We start from the raw sequence: 18,928 nt of genomic DNA, 5'->3' as shown, positions 1-18,928 counted from the left end.
AAGTCTGTAAATAAGTGTTCATACACACAATGGACTGGAGCTAGGTTAGTAATACTATAAGGAAACATAGACCTGCAGTCCATAGGGATAGGTCATAGAAGACAGCTCGCTACAGCCCCTATCGCCGCTGCCTGGTACTGCACCCACATTATTGGTCGAATATGCCTTCGTCATATAGTTGAGCTGCGCTTCAGTCATTGGCGGTTTAAATTTGTGGGTGGGATCAGATACGAGGCGCTCCGGGCTGTGATTGGTGAGATCGATGTATTCCGGACACGTGTTCTAAGAGTTACCGGAGCCGTGATGCAGGTCTGACCGGGAGGGGGTTGGGGGGGATGATGGACGTACGTTACAGACGTCTAATATTGCGGTGGCTGTCTGATCTTGCAGTTATACGTCATGGGATTATAGCTGGGTCTAAGTAACCTCTGGCTCTCCAGCTGCTATGGAAGTACAAGTCTCTGTATGTACTGTCAGGGTCTAGCTGTGCATGCTGGGACTTGTAGTTCAACCACATCTGGAGAAACACCTTTGCCTACTTTGGGTCTAGGGGCTGTTGCCATCTCACTCCAGGCTGTGGAGAGAGTTATATTCTTGAGTCTCCAGAGATAGGAGACACCAGATGGACAGGGTGATGTGGGGACAGAATTATTACACAGGTCTGCGATGATAAAAGCTTTTTATAACGAATTCATGTGATATTTATAGATTTAAATGACTCCTGATTTTGCATATCACATCACATTTTTCTGCAAACAGTGTATTTATGAATGTCATTGCTTTCATATTCTTTAAAATAATAAATGTATTCTACCTACATTTATTATAAAACATTGTCTTAAATTAATTTAGTCGGTTAAAGTTGTTTTGTTTTTTTTTATCAATTTATTCAACTGAGGTGAATGCAACTGGAAATTAAGTAGGAGAAACGGTAACAAACAATTAATTATTAGGTGAAATAAGACAGATCTGTTTATTCCTGAAGCACTACACCTTTTCCTAGAGAGCTTAAACCCTGAAACAGAAAACCAACCTTGCACAGAGCCGTAACTTAAAATTTTAGTGCCAGAAATAAATTATCAGGGAAATGCTTAATAGTTACAGAAACCTTGGCTACAATATGAGTTTAAAGGTACATTTTTTGAATTTACATATTGAGCATTTCCCGAATAATCTCGGAGACTACAGTGAAGAACAGGGTGAACGGTTCCACCAAGACGTTAAAGATGTAGAAAGAAGATAACAGGGTCGTTTGGACATGAGCATGATGGCTGACTACTGCTGGATGATACACAGAGACGAAACTTATAAGCGAAAAATGAAAAAAAAAAAAGATGTTAATGATTTTTTCAATAATTATGGTTTAGTTTCTATTATTGTTTGATTTTATTATGTAATTAAAACAAAAACACAGTGATATCATCTACAGTTCTTCGTATTTCACAATAAATATGTCAAGAACAATAAAACTTCTTGTTTTCTCTTGAAAATGTATATAACCCCCTTATAGGTAAATGTGATGTGGTAATTTTTTATTATATATTATTTCTTGATGTACACAGGAGTATAATTAAGAATATAAAAGTATTATTAAAAAAGTTTTCAATACCTAAAATTTTGCAGACCTGTGATTGGGGAGGTGACAGGTTGAGTTTAATATATCACGTGATAGAACCACACAATTGTCACGTCTGCTACAGATGTGGTCCATAAAATCCACTCTATGCTAATATATGGTTTCCTTAAAGGAATGCCAACTTTTCCAGCTAATCTGAGTGAAATAGGGGCGACCGCTCAGGGCGCAACACTGAAGGGGGTGCAGTTCATGAATATTTGTTTTTCGCCTCAGGCACTAAAATTTTAAGTTACGGCTCTGTGCAGGGTTGGTTTTCTGTTGCAGGATTTAAGCTCTCTAGGAAAAGGTGTAGTGCTTCAGGAATAAACAGCTCTGTTTTATTTCACCTAATAATTAATGGTTTGTTCCCGTTTCTCCTACTTATTTTCCAATGGCATTTACCTCAGTTGAATAAATTAATTAAAAAAAATACTTTAACGCCTCGTAGTTAAGCACAAGTCAATAGGCAGAGTAACATCAACTTTTTTTTTAAATAAACAGGAATGGGCAACTATGAATAAAATTATAGTGATTTGAGGGCAAATTGATTTTGTCAAAATATCTTATGGGATAAGGTTATAGATAATGCAATCCTTCAATAAAGTGAATGCCTCACTCTGTTTTATTTTCTCATAGGACATACAGAATGTGCCAATTGACATCCAAACCAGCAAACTGCTGGGTGAGTAGAAGTAATAAGTAATTTGTATTTGTTGGGCTAAGATTTATGGTGACAAAGAGGGGATATTTCTAACAATATATACAGCAAATAGAATCCGGATTTTATTTGTCTCTACCCTACATTCACAATATGATATATTTATAGATATATCACATTGTTTCTGAAAATATGTCACAACGGAGTTAAATGGGGGTGGACTTGTTCTCTCTGCTTTGCACGCATGATGTGTGAACATTGTTTAACTGCAATACTAGTATTTTCCTGCACTTGATTCAGAGGTGTGTCAAATCACTGCTATGTAGGGAGACACTGCTTGTTCCACAATCTAACCCTCAGTCTGTGGATTTGCTTGTTTTCATTCCCCTTCACGTCCCTGTGACATGCAGCCTTGCCTTCACTAACACGATCACAGGTAGGGACACAGTTCACTGCCTCTCACCAGATCAGCACACTCATCACCTCTGTGCTGCTGTGAACATTATTATGAAGTGATGGGTTAGAGACTGTTGTCCCTGCTCACTTCAAAACTGGGGATGCGCAGATGTACAGTAAATGAAGGGGTACATTTATCAAGCTGCAGGTTTGAAAGAGTGGAGATGTTGCCTATAGCAACCACTCAGATTCTAGCTGTCATTTTGTAGAATGTTCTAAATAAATAACTAGAATCTGATTGGTTCCTATAGGCAACATTTCCACTTTTTTAAACCCGCAGCTTGGTAAATTTGCCCCGAAGACTGATCACATATAGGTGATCTGACCCGAGTCAGAACACCTTTGGAGCCTTTGTACTGAAGTATCCTGGAGGAGAATCACCACTGGAAAAGTTTGGCCCCATCTCTCTATCACAGCACTGATTTTCCATTCATACCCTGCTTGCATTACAGCCAGATTCCCATAAGTGCAACTCCACAAGTTTTGTACCTCTTCAACATGAAGCTGTGTTTAATTTTTCCAGGAGGTTTTCCAACAACAGTGATCCCTTTTCAAAATATCTAAGTGAGGGAGGTTTATAAAGCTGCCACTGCGAAAAAGAAAAGAAATAAAAGTGTCTCTCTTGAGCCAGTAAGGAAGCTCATTGGTGGTTTTCCAAAGCCTCTTTGCTCGCTACACGATATGTCATGTGACTAAGATTGCCATAGTAATTGCATAACAAGCTGTTAATCATTAATATCTGCTTGAATCAAAATGAATAAAATTAAAAACTCACTGTGTCTTCCTTAAGGTAATCATTGCAGTTTGGAGGAAATAAAGGCTATTTTCAGATGTAGATATGTAGTCCTAGCATGAAACATTATTTGCCTTCTTTGCCCGGCAGCAGTTGTTATAAATGTTTCTCATTGTGTTTGGAAGCTTACATTCTGTTGCTTTGCAGATTGGTTGGTGGATCGGAGACATTGTACACTGAAGTGGCAGAGCAAGGTACTGCAGATTAGAGAGAAGATGAACCAATCACTGCAGGACATGCCAGAGCATGAAGATATCCGGAATCTGCTGTCAGGAGCATGTGAGATATGGGGGAAGGGGGGAAGGGGGTATGGATGTGGGTTATGTGGGGGAATTGTTGTGTCTGACACATATTCATTATTGTATTCATGCTTTTATAATCATACTTATTTGTATGTTTTTACACTTAATTATATTCTTGTATTTGCATGCTGGCTGTCCAGCGCTATTGAAGTTGTGGTGCCTTTATAAATAAACAGTGATGATGAAATGGGGCATATGGAGGGGATACATGTGGCATATGCTGAAAATGGGGGCATATGAGAGGACATCTGGGATATGGAGTGAAATGGGGGCACATGTGGGGTATGTAAGGATGCTGAATCACTTGGAGAGCTGATATTGCAGAATCAGTACATTTAGAACCAGTAACATTACTGAGGCCTTGGTTACGCCACGGTTTCCTAGTCAGGTCATAGACTGCATTCTCCTAAATATTGGCTCAGCTGAAAAAAATGACTTGTGTGCATTGCTATGTAGGTGACAGTAACACTGTAATGGGGCAGCACAGTGGCTAAGTGGTTAGCACTTCTGCCTCACAGCACTGGGATCATGAGTTCAATTCCTGACCATGGCCTTATCTGTGTGGAGTTTGTATGTTCTCCCCGTGTTTGTGTGGGTTTCCTCCGGGTGCTCCGGTTTCCTCCCACACTCCAAAAACATACTGGTAGGTTAATTGGCTGCTATCAAAATTGACCCTAGTTTGTCTGTCTGTCTGTCTGTGTGTGTGTGTGTGTGTGTGTTAGGGAATTTAGACTGTAAGCTCCAATGGGGCAGGAACTGATGTGAGTGAGTTCTCTGTACAGCGCTGCGGAATCAGTGGCGCTATATAAATAAATGGTGATGATGATGATGATGATAATGGGTCATAAAGGATGGAAGAGATGTGGCACTGTAATGTAGATGATGGGGTGACTGACTAAGCGAGATGATACATAAAATCATCATATATATGAAAGTATACGGATAAGATGCAGAATATTTGGGTCAGTACGGGGTATTTACATCTGTTATTCATTATCCCAGATATCAATTACTTCCACTGCTTAAAAATTGTTGAGATATTGAAGGCGACAGAAGCAGCCAGCAAGAACCTGTTTGGACGATATTCCTCCCAGAGAATGAAGGTATTACATATTACTGGTAGAAAATGTATTTGATAATCCCCTACTGTAAATTATAAGGTTGTTACAGTCATCTATGAGTTCCATGACTATATAGAGTCACAAGACTGCTGGTCGAATATATTTATACAGGTCACAGAAATCCAATGTCACCTAGTAAGTACAGACCAGTTGCCAATGACATCTACTCTTTCTGCTTTGGTACACACTATAATGTGAACCTGGCGTCAGTCTTTGTTTAATGGCTGTAACATGAATACAGCAGCACTTTAGAATACAAATCACTTATATTATAGCTTACAAAGGTAAAATGACATTTTGGTTTCACATGAACTTTTATCAATCTAGGAATTTTTATTATAGAAGTCCAAGGTGCCTTCTCATATCTGTAATTTACATTTTGTTGCTCGGGATTCTTTATAGTACACAACTGTTCCTTATAAGCACTGAAGGGATATATATATATATATATATATATATATATATATATATATATATATATATATATATAAAATTATATTTTTGTTTACATATATTCGCATCCCATTTACTTATTGGAAATCAATAAATGTCTTTGCTCAGACTGAATTTAACAAGCTAAAATAAATGTTAGGTGTTAAACACACACAACAGTAATTACAAATTTGTGTTACAGTAATAAAAACATGTATAAGACACTTGAAATACCTTCACAATTAAATAATAATAATAATACAATACATAGAGTTTAGAAACTAATTCTGCACTCATCATAAATGACAAATACTGGCCTTGAACTCTGTGATATTGGCAGCAGTATAGGGCAATTAGCTTTATATTGTAATGTGTATAGGTCTAAAACTAAACTAATGTCTGATAATGATCTGATCAGATTGGGTTAGGTTATTATCATGAATGTTGGTAAATTGGTCTGCTCTATAGTCGTTCCAGTTCAACCAGAAGAGATCTGGCTGCTCAGCCCATGCACCAAATGTCAGCATCTTGTCCGTTTTGACCACTTCCATGTGTGGTCAGCTCCACTCACACTTGACTTGAAGTGAAGTAATTTTTTACATTTAAAGTGGTGTAAAAGTGATTTATATAATCTACAATGTGTTCAGTGAATATTATTTATGTCTACAACTCCAATGCTAATATTTTACTACACAGAGCTCATTCTAACTTTACATCTCCCACTACAGGACTGGCAGGAGGTGATATCTCTGTACCAGGCTGATAATACCTATTTGGGTGAGTATTTGATCTTGTTTTCACCATTCTGTTTGTATTTGATCTACAGAGATCTTATATATGAAATAGTCCAGACTAATTGTTCCCGTCGCTCTTTCTGCATGGCAGTACCGCTACTGCTATGAAGTGAGAACCTTGTTTCAAGCTGCACCACTGGGGGGCGGTAGAGATGAGATTCTTGCCTTGGTTCCTTGCCCCCAACATGTCTCTCCCTATCTCACCAAGTGCTCTGGTCAGTGGACACTCTGCAATAACTGATTGCAAAAGGAGTGCAGGGCGACAATGAGTTTCTTGCTCTTCTTCATGCAATCACTGTAGTGCGGTGACTGAGATTATGAGACAAGGGAGCGGGATGGCAGGGCACTGCCTTGCGTGTAAAATGAGAAACACCCCTCCTACAGGGTCATTTGTGAACGTTCAAAACAAGAAGCTCCCGCATTGCATAGAACAGTTGCATTTCTATTTGTGCAAATGTGCCCAATCTTTAAGACATAGATTTTTTGCATGTGAAAAAGGTACAACAAAAAACAGAAATCCATAAAAAATCAAAAGTCGGCATGTTCCTATAATTCCCTGAGACTGTTCTGCACATATTTCCTGGATTTGGGATAACTAAACTCACATTTATTTATCTGACTTTGTTTGATTATGTGACATTATGGAAAAAGTGTTTTATTATTCTGTATCTTTTATTGTTGTCTTTTTTTCCCTAGCTAATGTATGTAAAACATGAAAGCTTCTAGTTTAGTGTGGTTCCAAAACAAACCCCTGAATGTCCTGAAATATCAATATTAAATTTGCTTGGGTAGAATAAGACATGAAAGCAACACAGCCCACACTCATGTAAAAGGATCTGTCATAGAAACGTATACCACCTCTGGTGTGTAAAGGTGGTACTGTGTATCTGTCTTCCGCAGCGGAGAGTGGCAGTCTGCTAGTGCGCAGTGTGAGCTATGAGATCCCAGCCTTGAAGAAGCAGATGTCTCGGTGTCAGCAGCTGGTTGTGGAGAGTGAGCGTCGGGCAGAAGAGTGTGTTCACGGTGCAGCAGAGCAGCGAGAGCAGTATTATAGCAGCTGCAAACGCTATAGGATCAGTGTGAGTGCTCCTAACACTGACCTCTACAGTTCCATCAACAATCCTGCCCACTTCCTGTATCTCGCCCCTTCCCAGCCTCTCCTTTTCTGCAGAGACCGCTTTAAGACTGACAATAGCTCTTAGTGATCAGTTTGGTAGTTTTCAGCCAAGTTGGCTCGTTACGGCACTGTAAACAATACAAATCCAAGCTGGTGGCTCAATACAAAGATGCAGGCAGCCAGCTCTGTTTGGTGCTCCAATTTTGCACACTTTCTGCAGTTGGACTAAGCAACCAGACTGCATAGTGCCATGTATATAACAGGAAAATTGGCTTAAATGATTTACAAGCAAATTTTGGACATACTGCTTCTCATACTTAATCAAATTCTCTTTTACCACCAATAGAAAACTTGATACTTGACCCTTGCAGACAGATTTTGTTTTTATTGAAAGCCTGGAACATGCTTTATTCCCAAGTGCTCGAAAAAAGTGAAAACCTAAAAAATGTGCTCAAGAGTACGGTTTTCAGACCCTCCTCAAAAGGGGAAGGGTCCCCCCCCTGAGCCAAAAGACCCCTTAGAGGAGCAAGAGTCTTTAAACACCCTTTTCTGCAAGGCATGGGGGGGCCCTTTTGCCTCGGGTTCCGCCAAAGCTTCCCCCATAGCACAGAATCTTCTGCCTCCTCCAGGAAGGGGAGACCTCAGAGGGTTCAGGGAAGTGGCAGCTACTAGGACCACACCACCTCCCTTAGATCATTAGGGATCGAACCCATAAGGGCTGCCGCACAGCCGCCAATCTGTGAGAAAAGAAAAGATAAAAATAAGTGAAACGACATACAGTGAGAAAAATAAATAAATAGTGACCGTGCAAGACGCCCCCAGCCTTTTGGGCGAGATGTAAAAAATTCTTTCCTGCTAAGCCAGAAGGCCAGAGCATAGGAAGTGATGTGATAGCTGAAATGTGGGTTTCGTGCACAGTGCCATAGTATCAAGTGAGGGTCACCACTCCCCAAGTGAGTTCAGGAACCCCTGGGTCACTACTCCAGGGACATTAGTTCCCAGACTTTCAAGCTACTTTTGCAGACAGATGCTCTACTTCCCGCACTGCTAATAGCTCCATCCATTGTATCCAACATGACGCATTCCACAGATACGTTTGCTGCTCCACCAATCACTTCTCACTATTGGAGAAGCACTCTCACCCCTCTTGTTCTCTGTTTACTTTGACCCATACCCCTACTTTCCAATGTCTCTTCTACACAGGGAGAGGATGTCCACAAGGAACTTCAGATGTTGGTTTGTGATGTCCCGGCGGTGCTAAGACAGGTTGCAACAGAAACTGCTGCTATCTTACCTGCAATCCAGTTATATCAGGCCTGTGTGACGTTTGTCTGCGACAGGTAAGGATACTAGGAGTCATTCGGAGAGCAGGGGTATGGGAGTAGTCAGTAGGTATTAGGTTAGCATTGAAGGTGTTGTCCACTTCACTTGACTTTTTAATTTATTGGCTTGCACGAGCCGTTCTTACCACATTTTACTGATTTGTTTTGTCTTTTTGACCTTCTGTACTGTTCAACTACTGTTGAGCAGTTGTATATATTTGTATATATTTGTTGCTACAATAAGTTCTGCTGTGTCACAGTGTATCAGGCAGTGGTGGACAACAGGCCCCCGCTGAGCGCTTTACCTGCGGCTTCTCAGCCGGCTGCTTCTGATCTTATCAGAACGGGGACAGGCGACTACTGTGTCGCGTCACCTTCTCTGCGCGTTGCAGGAAGGAGGATGGAGTGCACTGTCCTCTCCTCCCTTTGAAGGCTGCTTCCCTCCACATATTTCACTCTATCGCTGGTATAGGGCCTCTCAGAAGCTTACATAAAAACAGCTGCACAGACAGTTGTGTAGGTAAAAGTGTGGTGCAACATATTATAGATATGAGCATATCTTAAGTTCTATAGAACACTGGGGATAATTTTTCTCACTTACTTGAGCTCCCCAGAGCAGGCGCTTGCCCTTCTCCGGCATGTGCAGGAACGTGGGGACACCACCGTGTATGAGTGGCGCACAGGGGAGACCCCAGAGACAGTAGAGCGGCCAGAGGTTAAGGAAGTTGAGGAGGTTCCCCAGAGCACAGAGGAAGGAGATGTAAGTAAGAGTCAGTGCTATGAAAGTTTATAGATGCTGTCACCACTATCCTTGTAACACTCTGTTTTATGTTTGTTTGTGTTTTCTCAGATTGACTGGGGAGACTTGGGGTTGGCTACAGATTCTTCAGCTCAGCAGACATCAGAAGAGATAGATTGGGGCATCGTTTCAGAGTCAGAGGTAAGATACTTGTACTGGGCAAAGGAATAGATTAGGGAATGTTTCATCTTTATATTGTCTTGAATATGCAAGAGATGTACGAGCAATTCCTTTATCTACTTGAAAACTCGCACTGAATGTTAATAATTGTTGTTTCTATTAAGATCATTCCCATTTATGTCTATATTCCATATGAAAAATACACCATCTTACTTTATATTTACTAAATCATGTTATACATTGCACTGTGTGCCAAATGTACAAATTTATGCCTAATAAAACCTTAATCTGTGAGGTGTGCGATTATATTTTCTCTGGAGATGTTCACTGACCCTGTGTTTTGGTTTTGGATCTGGATTAACTTCGTGTTTTGGTTCTGGCAACACCGCCCCTGTGTTTTTTTTTGTTTTTTTTCTAAAATTCAGGGTTTTTTTTGTTTTTTTTTATAAAATCACATCATTTGGCTCTTTTTTTATCCCTACATTATTATTAACCTCAATAACATTAATTTCCAGTCATTTTTTGTCAAGTGACAAGAACACTGCTACCCCTCCTGTTTCTGTATGAGCAGTGGCACTGGAGACTGGAGAGTGACAAGCACACAGCTACCCCTCCTGTTTCTGTATGAGCAGTGGCACTGGAGACTGGAGAGTGACAAGCACACTGCTACCCCTGTTTCTGTGTGACCAGTGGCGCTGGATCTCCTGGGGAGGGAGGTACTTATGGAATCGAGGCAACAATGACGTTTTGCCTCGATTCAGATCCAAGGACGCGCAAAAGTAACGAGCCGGCTCGCGAGCCTACTCGGATCCCCTAAGTTCGGGTGGGCTCGGTTTTCAGAAAACCGATCCTGAGAATATCTAATTTTCTCATATGGTTGCTCACACTACTCACAGGAGTAGGTGACCACCTTATTGAGAATTGTTCTCTTGCAGAGTAAGGAAGACCAGTCTGGGTGGGGAATAATGGGCGATGTTTCTGTTTTCAGACTGGAGAAGCAGGCGGTATAATCTGGGACACTGAAGAGACAGAGCCAGTTGGAATCACTGTGCTGAAAGATGGCCATGATGGTGAGATCTAGGACTGAAATTAATACTTGGCATATTCTTATGATGATTCTATTGCCTTGGTAACACAGTATTAGCCTTCCAGTGACTCTTTTACAGGATATGGGCAGTGGGAGTGGATCGCTCTCAGTGATCCTGTGAGCAGAGTACAATATAGTCACATTGAAGCCCTTCTGGGGAACACTAGATGGTTTATTGTTGGCCACTGCAGGTCACTGATTAGTCTTGTGCATGGTTTAATGTCTGTTTCACTGGGGGCGGGGGGTGATGGATGTCTCATTTCAGCTCTGCTGGGGAATACTGAAGACTTCAATGTTAGTTTTCTTGAGAGAAGATAGATAGTGCAGTGTCAGTTTCAGTCTCCTTAGGGGAGATATGATAATTCAGTCTTCATCATATTAGGGGCACTCAGTGGTCTAGGCCTTATTTTGGAGTCACTCAGGTTCCATCTCCATTCTTCTGGAGAACACTGTTGGGTTGGAAGCATGGTTCAGTCTCTGGCCTTCTTTGGGACACTGGATGGTTCAGCCTCCGTTCTGTGGGTTACTGGACGGTTGAATCTTATTCTTCCTTCAAGTGTACTTGATTAGTGAGATAACCATGGAAACATACTTTTGGAAAATGTTGACCTACTATATTTAACCTAATTAGGTTAAATATAGGTCCATTGTAGGTCCATTTTGGTTGCTTCTTGTGGGTAACTCCAGCTTTTATTTTTCTCAGTCCCTTTAGGTGTGGCACGAGGATCTGATGCACTCACAGTTTTGGAATACACAGAAACTCGAAATCAATATGTTGATGAATTAATGGAGGTGACTATGACCATATCCATCTAAATTACTCACTTTTCTCTACTTCTAATTTTGCAATCTCAGTGTCATTATTTCTATAACTGTAACACATCCTTCAAACCAGTGTTTCACTAGATTGTTGCTAGCTAAAACTATCCATTGGTATCTGTGTGCCTAATTGTACTTTCATATGTATCCTCAAGGATGCTATCAGAAACCATGGGGCCCAGTACTAGTTAATCTGGTAGCACCCCCTCTTCGCCGTATATGCACTACCCTCCCTCAGCACAGTAAATGCTCCGCTACCCCCTACCCATATCACAATAGATGCTGCGCTGCTCCCCCTCCCCATATTACAATAGATGCTGCGCTGCTCCCCCTCCCCATATTACAATAGATGCTGCGCTGCTCCCCCTCCCCATATTACAATAGATGCTGCGCTGCTCCCCCTCCCCATATTACAATAGATGCTGCGCTGCTCCCCCTCCCCATATTACAATAGATGCTGCGCTGCTCCCCCTCCTCATATTACAATAGATGCTGCGCTGCTCCCCCTCCCCATATTACAATAGATGCTGCGCTGCCCCCCTCCCCATATTACAATAGATGCTGCGCTGCTCCCCCTCCCCATATTACAATAGATGCTGCGCTGCTCCCCCTCCCCATATTACAATAGATGCTGCGCTGCTCCCCCTCCCCATATTACAATAGATGCTGCGCTGCTCCCCCTCCCCATATTACAATAGATGCTGCGCTGCTCCCCCTCCCCATATTACAATAGATGCTGCGCTGCTCCCCCTCCCCATATTACAATAGATGCTGCGCTGCTCCCCCTCCCCATATTACATTAGATGCTGCGCTGCTCCCCCTCCCCATATTACAGTAGATGCAGCGCTGCTCCCCCTCCCCATATTACAATAGATGCTGCGCTGCTCCCCCTCCCCATATTACAATAGATGCTGCGCTGCTCCCCCTCCCCATATTACATTAGATGCTGCGCTGCTCCCCCTCCCCATATTACAATAGATGCTGCGCTGCTCCCCCTCCCCATATTACAATAGATGCTGCGCTGCTCCCCCTCCCCATATTACAATAGATGCTGCGCTGCTCCCCCTCCCCATATTACAATAGATGCTGCGCTGCTCCCCCTCCCCATATTACATTAGATGCTGCGCTGCTCCCCCTCCCCATATTACAATAGATGCAGCGCTGCTCCCCCTCCCCATATTACAATAGATGCTGCGCTGCCACCCTCCCCATATTACAATAGATGCTGCGCTGCTCCCCCTCCCCATATTACAATAGATGCTGCGCTGCTCCCCCTCCCCATATTACAATAGATGCTGCGCTGCTCCCCCTTCCCATATTACAATAGATGCTGCGCTGCTCCCCCTCCCCATATTACAATAGATGCTGCGCTGCTCCCCCTCCCCATATTACATTAGATGCTGCGCTGCTCCCCCTCCCCATATTACAATAGATGCAGCGCTGCTCCCCCTCCCCATATTACAATAGATGCTGCGCTGCCACCCTCCCCATATTACAATAGATGCTGCGCTGCTCCCCCTCCCCATATTACAATAGATGCTGCGCTGCTCCCCCTCCCCATATTACAATAGATGCTGCGCTGCTCCCCCTCCCCATATTACAATAGATGCTGCGCTGCTCCCCCTCCCCATATTACAATAGATGCTGCGCTGCTCCCCCTCCCCATATCACAATAGATGCTGCGCTGCTCCCCCTCCCCATATCACAATAGATGCAGCGCTGCTCCCCCTCCCCATATTACAATAGATGCAGCGCTGCTCCCCCTCCCCATATTACAATAGATGCTGCGCTGCCACCCTCCCCATATTACAATAGATGCAGCGCTGCCACCCTCCCCATATTACAATAGATGCTGTGCTGCTCCCCCTCCCCATATTACAATAGATGCTGTGCTGCTCCCCCTCCCCATATTACAATAGATGCTGCGCTGCCACCCTCCCCATATTACAATAGATGCAGCGCTGCCACCCTCCCCATATTACAATAGATGCTGTGCTGCTCCCCATCCCCATATTACAATAGATGCTGCGCTGCTCCCCCCTCCCCATATTACAATAGATGCTGCCCTTCTCCCCCCTCCCTATATTACAATAGATTTAATTCACTTACCTTGTTGTTTGCATGTTGTGGCGGCTCCCAGTCACTGAATGACTAGGTGCGCTCTGCACAATGATGACACCACCACACGTGCGCGCCCAGCCTATAAGTGACTGGGAGTCGCCTCAATGCGGAAGATCACAGGGGGAGGCCGGTATCAGCTGTGAGGGGCCCTGGATAGACCAGGGGGCCCGAACAGACGGAGGGTTGTTTCCGGGCCCCCCACAGCTATATCGGCCGTACCCCCCTGATGGCGGCCCTGTGTATCCTTGCACTCTTGTTCTGTGTCTTCTGCTCTGTCCTTAGTCCCCCACCAAGTTGCTGTCTCCCTATCCCTCTTCCACCTGTCCCTCTCCTGTGTGTGTCTCCGTCCCGCTCTCTCTGTCCTCTATCCCACCCTCTCCCTCCTCTCTCTCCCCCCCCCCCACCTGTATATATTGTGTCTACCTTGTATATCCCTGTTTTGTGTATGCTCTGTGTTCCCTCTGTCCAGCACTGCAGAGTCTTACAAATCAACAATAATAATAATAGTGTTGTTATTTCCCTCTTTCTCACATTCTTACCCCCTACTGTAGTCCTGTCTTCCCTCTTCTTCCCTCACATTGTCTTTTGTTTTATTCCCCCTTGAGTCTTGAGCTCACTCTCTTTGTAATCTTCTCCCTCTTCTCAATCTCTCTAACATTTTCTCCTTCCCAGTTGGAGCTCTTCCTATTTCAGTGGCTCCATGATCTGGATGGTGACACTGACATTGTCACTGTCACACAGTTCCAAGCAGCGCCACCCATTTTACAGGGACAAAGCCGTGATAAAGTGTCTGCCATGCTATCACATGTACGAGATCTTATTGGCCGCTTGACGGATGTCAGAATGCGCCATCTTTTCCTAATTCTTGCATCTCCACGGTTAGTGTGTCTATATTGTGTATTTCTCAGTTACCTTATTCAGTAGATCAGGGTGAGTCATAGAACATCTGGGTTATATGTCGAGCAACATCTGTTCCAGGTATGTGAATCGTGTAACGGATCTACTACGACAGCGCCTAAAGCAGGCCGAACTCTTGGAGAGGAAGAGGGAGGCCTGGTTGGTGAGAGGAAGATCAGCAGGAGAGGAGATGGAGAGCCTACAACCTAAGCTGACGCTTCTTCAGGAGAGAAGTCGTGAACTTCAGAAACAGGTGAGTGTTGGGACAGGTTAGCAGGATTGGGGTAGGAAATAGGAAAGTGATGGGAGGAGACAAAAGGATGAGGATGCTGGATGGATTAGTGTCTGCAGATCCTTCAAGAAGCCGGAGTAAAAGGCAGGAGTTATATAGAGACAGGATACTGCTTGTTGTGGACTGCCATCAACTTGAGCTCTTCACATGCCTACATTTTGTTACAGATTGAAGCAGACCTATCTCGGAGGTATAACAACCGCCCTGTGAAACTAATTGGTACTGGACTTTGATCATCGTGAGACTTCAGACTGTGGACCAGTTTATACATTAAAGTATCATGTCTGTAAAGTGTATGAGAGTCTGTTATGCTGCAGTGTAAAGTGAATGACTGTACACCCCCTTAGCTCTCAGTCCTGTGGATGACACATTCCATCTCCCTCATATTACCACACTGCGAGATGCACGCCTATCCCCTCTTCCTGACTCCCTAATTACATCCCATCAGAATGACGAGTGACCTGTCACTGCTCATTATTCTGGCTGCTCGTTATCTCAGTACTTGGGGGAAAGCTGCACCCTCCAGCTGGACACTGAGTGATGGCATCTATTAATCAGCAGGCCCACGAAGCAATACCTGTAAGCACAGCTTGGTATAATACGTGCAGCTCTGCCAGTGGGCGGGATGCCATGCTTTGTCACTTTCTGACTGGTCTGGTTAAAAGAATGACACTGCGGGATTTGGCTGAAAACGGGTTATAGGAGCATCACCTTGGGGTATCTGTGACTAAACACAGCCTTTGGGTGTGATGCTTTGTAGGTCTGGATGTTGAAGGGTTAAGACAATGACATTTTACTGGTGTAAATTAAAACAAAAAGGGAATGGGTTGTACATACGGACCTTGAAAAAAGATTTGCAGAAGAAACAATGATCTCTACATATGTCTACACTATGCAATGAGTATTCTGCCCTGCACAGTAAGCTAGTATTAGATGAAGCTCACAGGAACAATTAGATGTTATTGTGATTAATCCTCGATGAACGTCCTCATAATGGGAGCTACTCTGTTTAACCCCACTTTACTCTGATTTCTGTATAACTCCAAAAATACAACAACAATGAGGATATTGGGTTTATCCACCGTTCTAATCCTATATGTATCAACCAGTGTTCCCTCTAAACTGAGCAATCTGGAAATGATAGAGTTAAACCTGTATCTTACTAGGAAACATCCTGCAGATTGTGAATGCAAACCTTTCGGGTGGAGCCCTCATTAGAGTGACCTTTTAACTCTTTCCTTTCCAGATTGCTCAGCTTAGAAGGAACACTGGTATCAACCCTTGTGTCTGCTGCAAAAAATGTATTATGTTGTCAGTATCCAGATATGGTTGGGTCAACTGGGATGATCCAAATAATGATATTATTTCTAAGTTCATAATATATAGTAACTGTATTTGTAGTCCCACTAGACAACAGTAGTAAATGATAGAATAACTCCAATGTAGTTACAGAAATCTGTGAACATTACAAAAGCAGGAGAACATTTAGATTTTCAAATATTCTTATAATCTACAGTAGGAGTGTGTTGAGATAATGTACTCATTACTGTAGCCGCCTAAAAAATCGAACACAAAGGAGGCGCTTCCATAGTGTATTATCGGATGTAAAAGATTTATTTGTAAAACGTAAGATGTTTTAGAAGGAAGAGTAACCGGATATGCTGTGAATACTTGTTGTTCTGGTACGTGCATGATTGTACATTTTATGAATAAATGTCTTACATCTGATAATACGCTATGGAAGCGCCCCCTTTGTGTTAGAAATTCGTTTGTCCCGTGGAGATCAGGTCTCGAAAGGGGAAGATGTGCAGATTACTATCTGCTGGTGCATTTTGAAGGTGTGGACAAACAGGAGCACCTTGAATTTCCATTTACTCTATAGACATTTGTCTTGATTGGACATTTATTGTGGTTGTGCGCACTGTTTATCATTATTAGTATTATTATTACAGCCTTGTTTAACTCTTAGGGATATATTTACTAAACTGCAGGATTAAAAAAGGGGAGATGTTGCATATAGCCACCAATCAGATTCTAGCTGTCATTTTGTAGAATGTTCTAAATCAATAACTAGAATCTGATTGGTTGGTATAGGCAACATCTCCACTTTTTCAAACCTGGAGCTTAGTAAATATACCCCTTAAACTTCACATACATGACAATTCTATCTAAAACTCCTGCAAATAATATCTGTATTAACAGTGAGTTTCGATGTCATCAGCTCAGTTTCCATTAGAAAAACTTGTGTATTATAAGATATGATGCATGCTTTACTATCACTTATACTGGTATTAGAAGTCAACTTGGATTTCTGTGACCAGTATAAATGCACTTGGCCTACAGATCTGTGCTGTTATATGGTCGCAGAACTCCTCAGTAACTTTGAATATCCCTAAAATTTACAGCAGGGGGTGTCTTAATTCATGTGTCAGTTACTGAAAAGATGAATCACTGAATATAAATATATGTATCTGCCTGAAGCATTCTTAGACATTAGTGCCTGGTACTTAATACACTATGTTGCAGGAAGAATTGGAGAACACACTTTTTATTTTATGTGTTAAGCACCTAGTTGTATATGGTTAGTACCTCGTGACATATTCCATAGCATATTTTTAGCTAGATTATGTTATAAATGTATCTGATTGTAAAACAAAAGGCTATTATAAGTTAGTGTGGAGTTCCATGATCATATACAGATTAATGGCACAGGGGTAAGCATTGCCGCCTCACAGTGCGGTCTTTATGGGGTTTGTGTGTGGGGTTCACCGGGTGCTCCAGTTTCCCCCAACCATCCAAAAACATACTGCAGGTTTAATTGACTTCTGACAAGATGCATCCTAGTGTGTGTGTGTGGTAGAAAATTTAGATTGTAAGCTCCAGTGGCAAAGGGACTGACATGAACGATTAAATGTTCTTTCTACTAATAAGCATAATAAGGTGGTGATAATATAAATATATGATGATAATAAGGGCTTTTATATACGTCACACAAACCTAGTTCACGGTAGGAGGCGTGTTACTATTTACTACACACAAGCTTTTCTAATGAACACTGGTTATAAGCAGTCGGTGGTAATCATGTCACTGATGCTGACAAATCCCACACGCTTTATTCCTACAAAAAAAATTCCTACGAAAAAAACCCGAAATGTGTAAGAAACGACTAGAAAATAAAGAGACTTGCCTTAAAACTGAAGGTCCACATCTGCGATGGAAGCGCCATGCTGACAGGCAGTGATTCCGGCACTTCACTTTCACGTCAGCGCGACTTAGATGAAGGTTCATTTAAAGCGGCAATGTGTGGACCCCGCAAGTTAAATGTTTAAATACTTAACCTGCGGGTTAACACTTTCCGCTTTAAATGAACCTTCATCTAAGTCGCCCTGACGTAAAAGTGAAGTGCCGGAGTCCTGTGTGTTCGGAATCACTGCCTGTCAGCATGGCGCTTCCATTGGAGACGTGGACCTTCGGTGTTCAGGTAAGTCTCTTTATTTTCTAGATATTTTTGTCACATTTCAGATTTTTCTTGTAGGAACAAAGCATGTTGGATTTTTCACCACTGATAATACGTAGCCAACCCTAAGAGGTGACATCAGAGCTCACAGTTTATACAGATGTTTTGTGTTGATAACCAGCTTGGGCTCTGTACTTGCAAGGATATCTCACATAGCCAGGGACTTTTATTCTTTATTTTAGCTCCTGTCCTGAGTCTGATCCCTCCTTTGCCTGTGATAACATCCCCCCACATATGGGCCCTTCATTCTGTATTCCCTCTGTTCCCTGGAGCTGTGACAGTCTGTGTGTCCCCTCTGCATAGGAAGCAGTGCCATCTCAGCTGGCAGGCCACAAGATAATTACCAATTAGGGCTCAGTCCATCTGCTCCTGTGCGACACTGGGTTTCCCTTCCCTTTAATTAAACGTCTACTGTGCTACTCAATCAATTAGCTGAACAGCAGCATAGACACTAGAGAGCCCCAGACTATGTGTGTATGTACATGGAGTGTGTAGATAGTCTCATTGTGTTGATGTGTGTCATGTAACCTTGTGGAAATGTTTCTGCATTTATCCTCATCCCTTTTTTCTGCTCAGTCTCTCTGTTCCCTTATATATCTGACATACTAGGTATGACTTTTTACATGTGTTCGGATTAACCGGTCTCCGAAATCCCCACGCGGTCTT

General features: G+C 42.6%; 1 protein-coding gene across 3 annotated transcripts; it reads left to right on the top strand.

Annotated features, from left to right (window-relative positions):
- The first annotated feature begins 229 nt into the window (after positions 1-229).
- CDK5RAP3 (CDK5 regulatory subunit associated protein 3) lies at positions 230-15,036 on the top strand. 3 transcript variants are annotated; one of them, XM_075176996.1, is made up of 14 exons: positions 230-309; positions 2,252-2,297; positions 3,670-3,801; positions 4,827-4,927; positions 6,106-6,154; positions 7,072-7,250; positions 8,492-8,628; positions 9,217-9,370; positions 9,461-9,550; positions 10,518-10,599; positions 11,320-11,408; positions 14,229-14,434; positions 14,535-14,706; positions 14,913-15,036. In XM_075176996.1, the coding sequence occupies exons 1-14, from the start codon at positions 304-306 to the stop codon at positions 14,976-14,978; spliced, it is 1,509 nt and encodes a 502-aa protein (XP_075033097.1). In that variant the 5' UTR covers positions 230-303; the 3' UTR covers positions 14,979-15,036. The 3 variants fall into 3 exon arrangements, with proteins under 3 accessions (XP_075033097.1, XP_075033096.1, XP_075033098.1); XM_075176995.1 differs by lacking the exon at positions 230-309 and adding an exon at positions 355-463; XM_075176997.1 differs by lacking the exon at positions 230-309 and adding an exon at positions 494-659.
- The last annotated feature ends 3,892 nt before the right edge of the window (positions 15,037-18,928 follow it).

The sequence above is a fragment of the Mixophyes fleayi genome, chromosome 6, assembly GCF_038048845.1.
Source record: "Mixophyes fleayi isolate aMixFle1 chromosome 6, aMixFle1.hap1, whole genome shotgun sequence".
In the NCBI taxonomy this organism is placed as follows: Eukaryota; Metazoa; Chordata; class Amphibia; order Anura; family Limnodynastidae; genus Mixophyes; species Mixophyes fleayi.
Note: the sequence above shows the minus strand (reverse complement) of the source record. Positions and strands in the feature narration are given on the sequence as shown.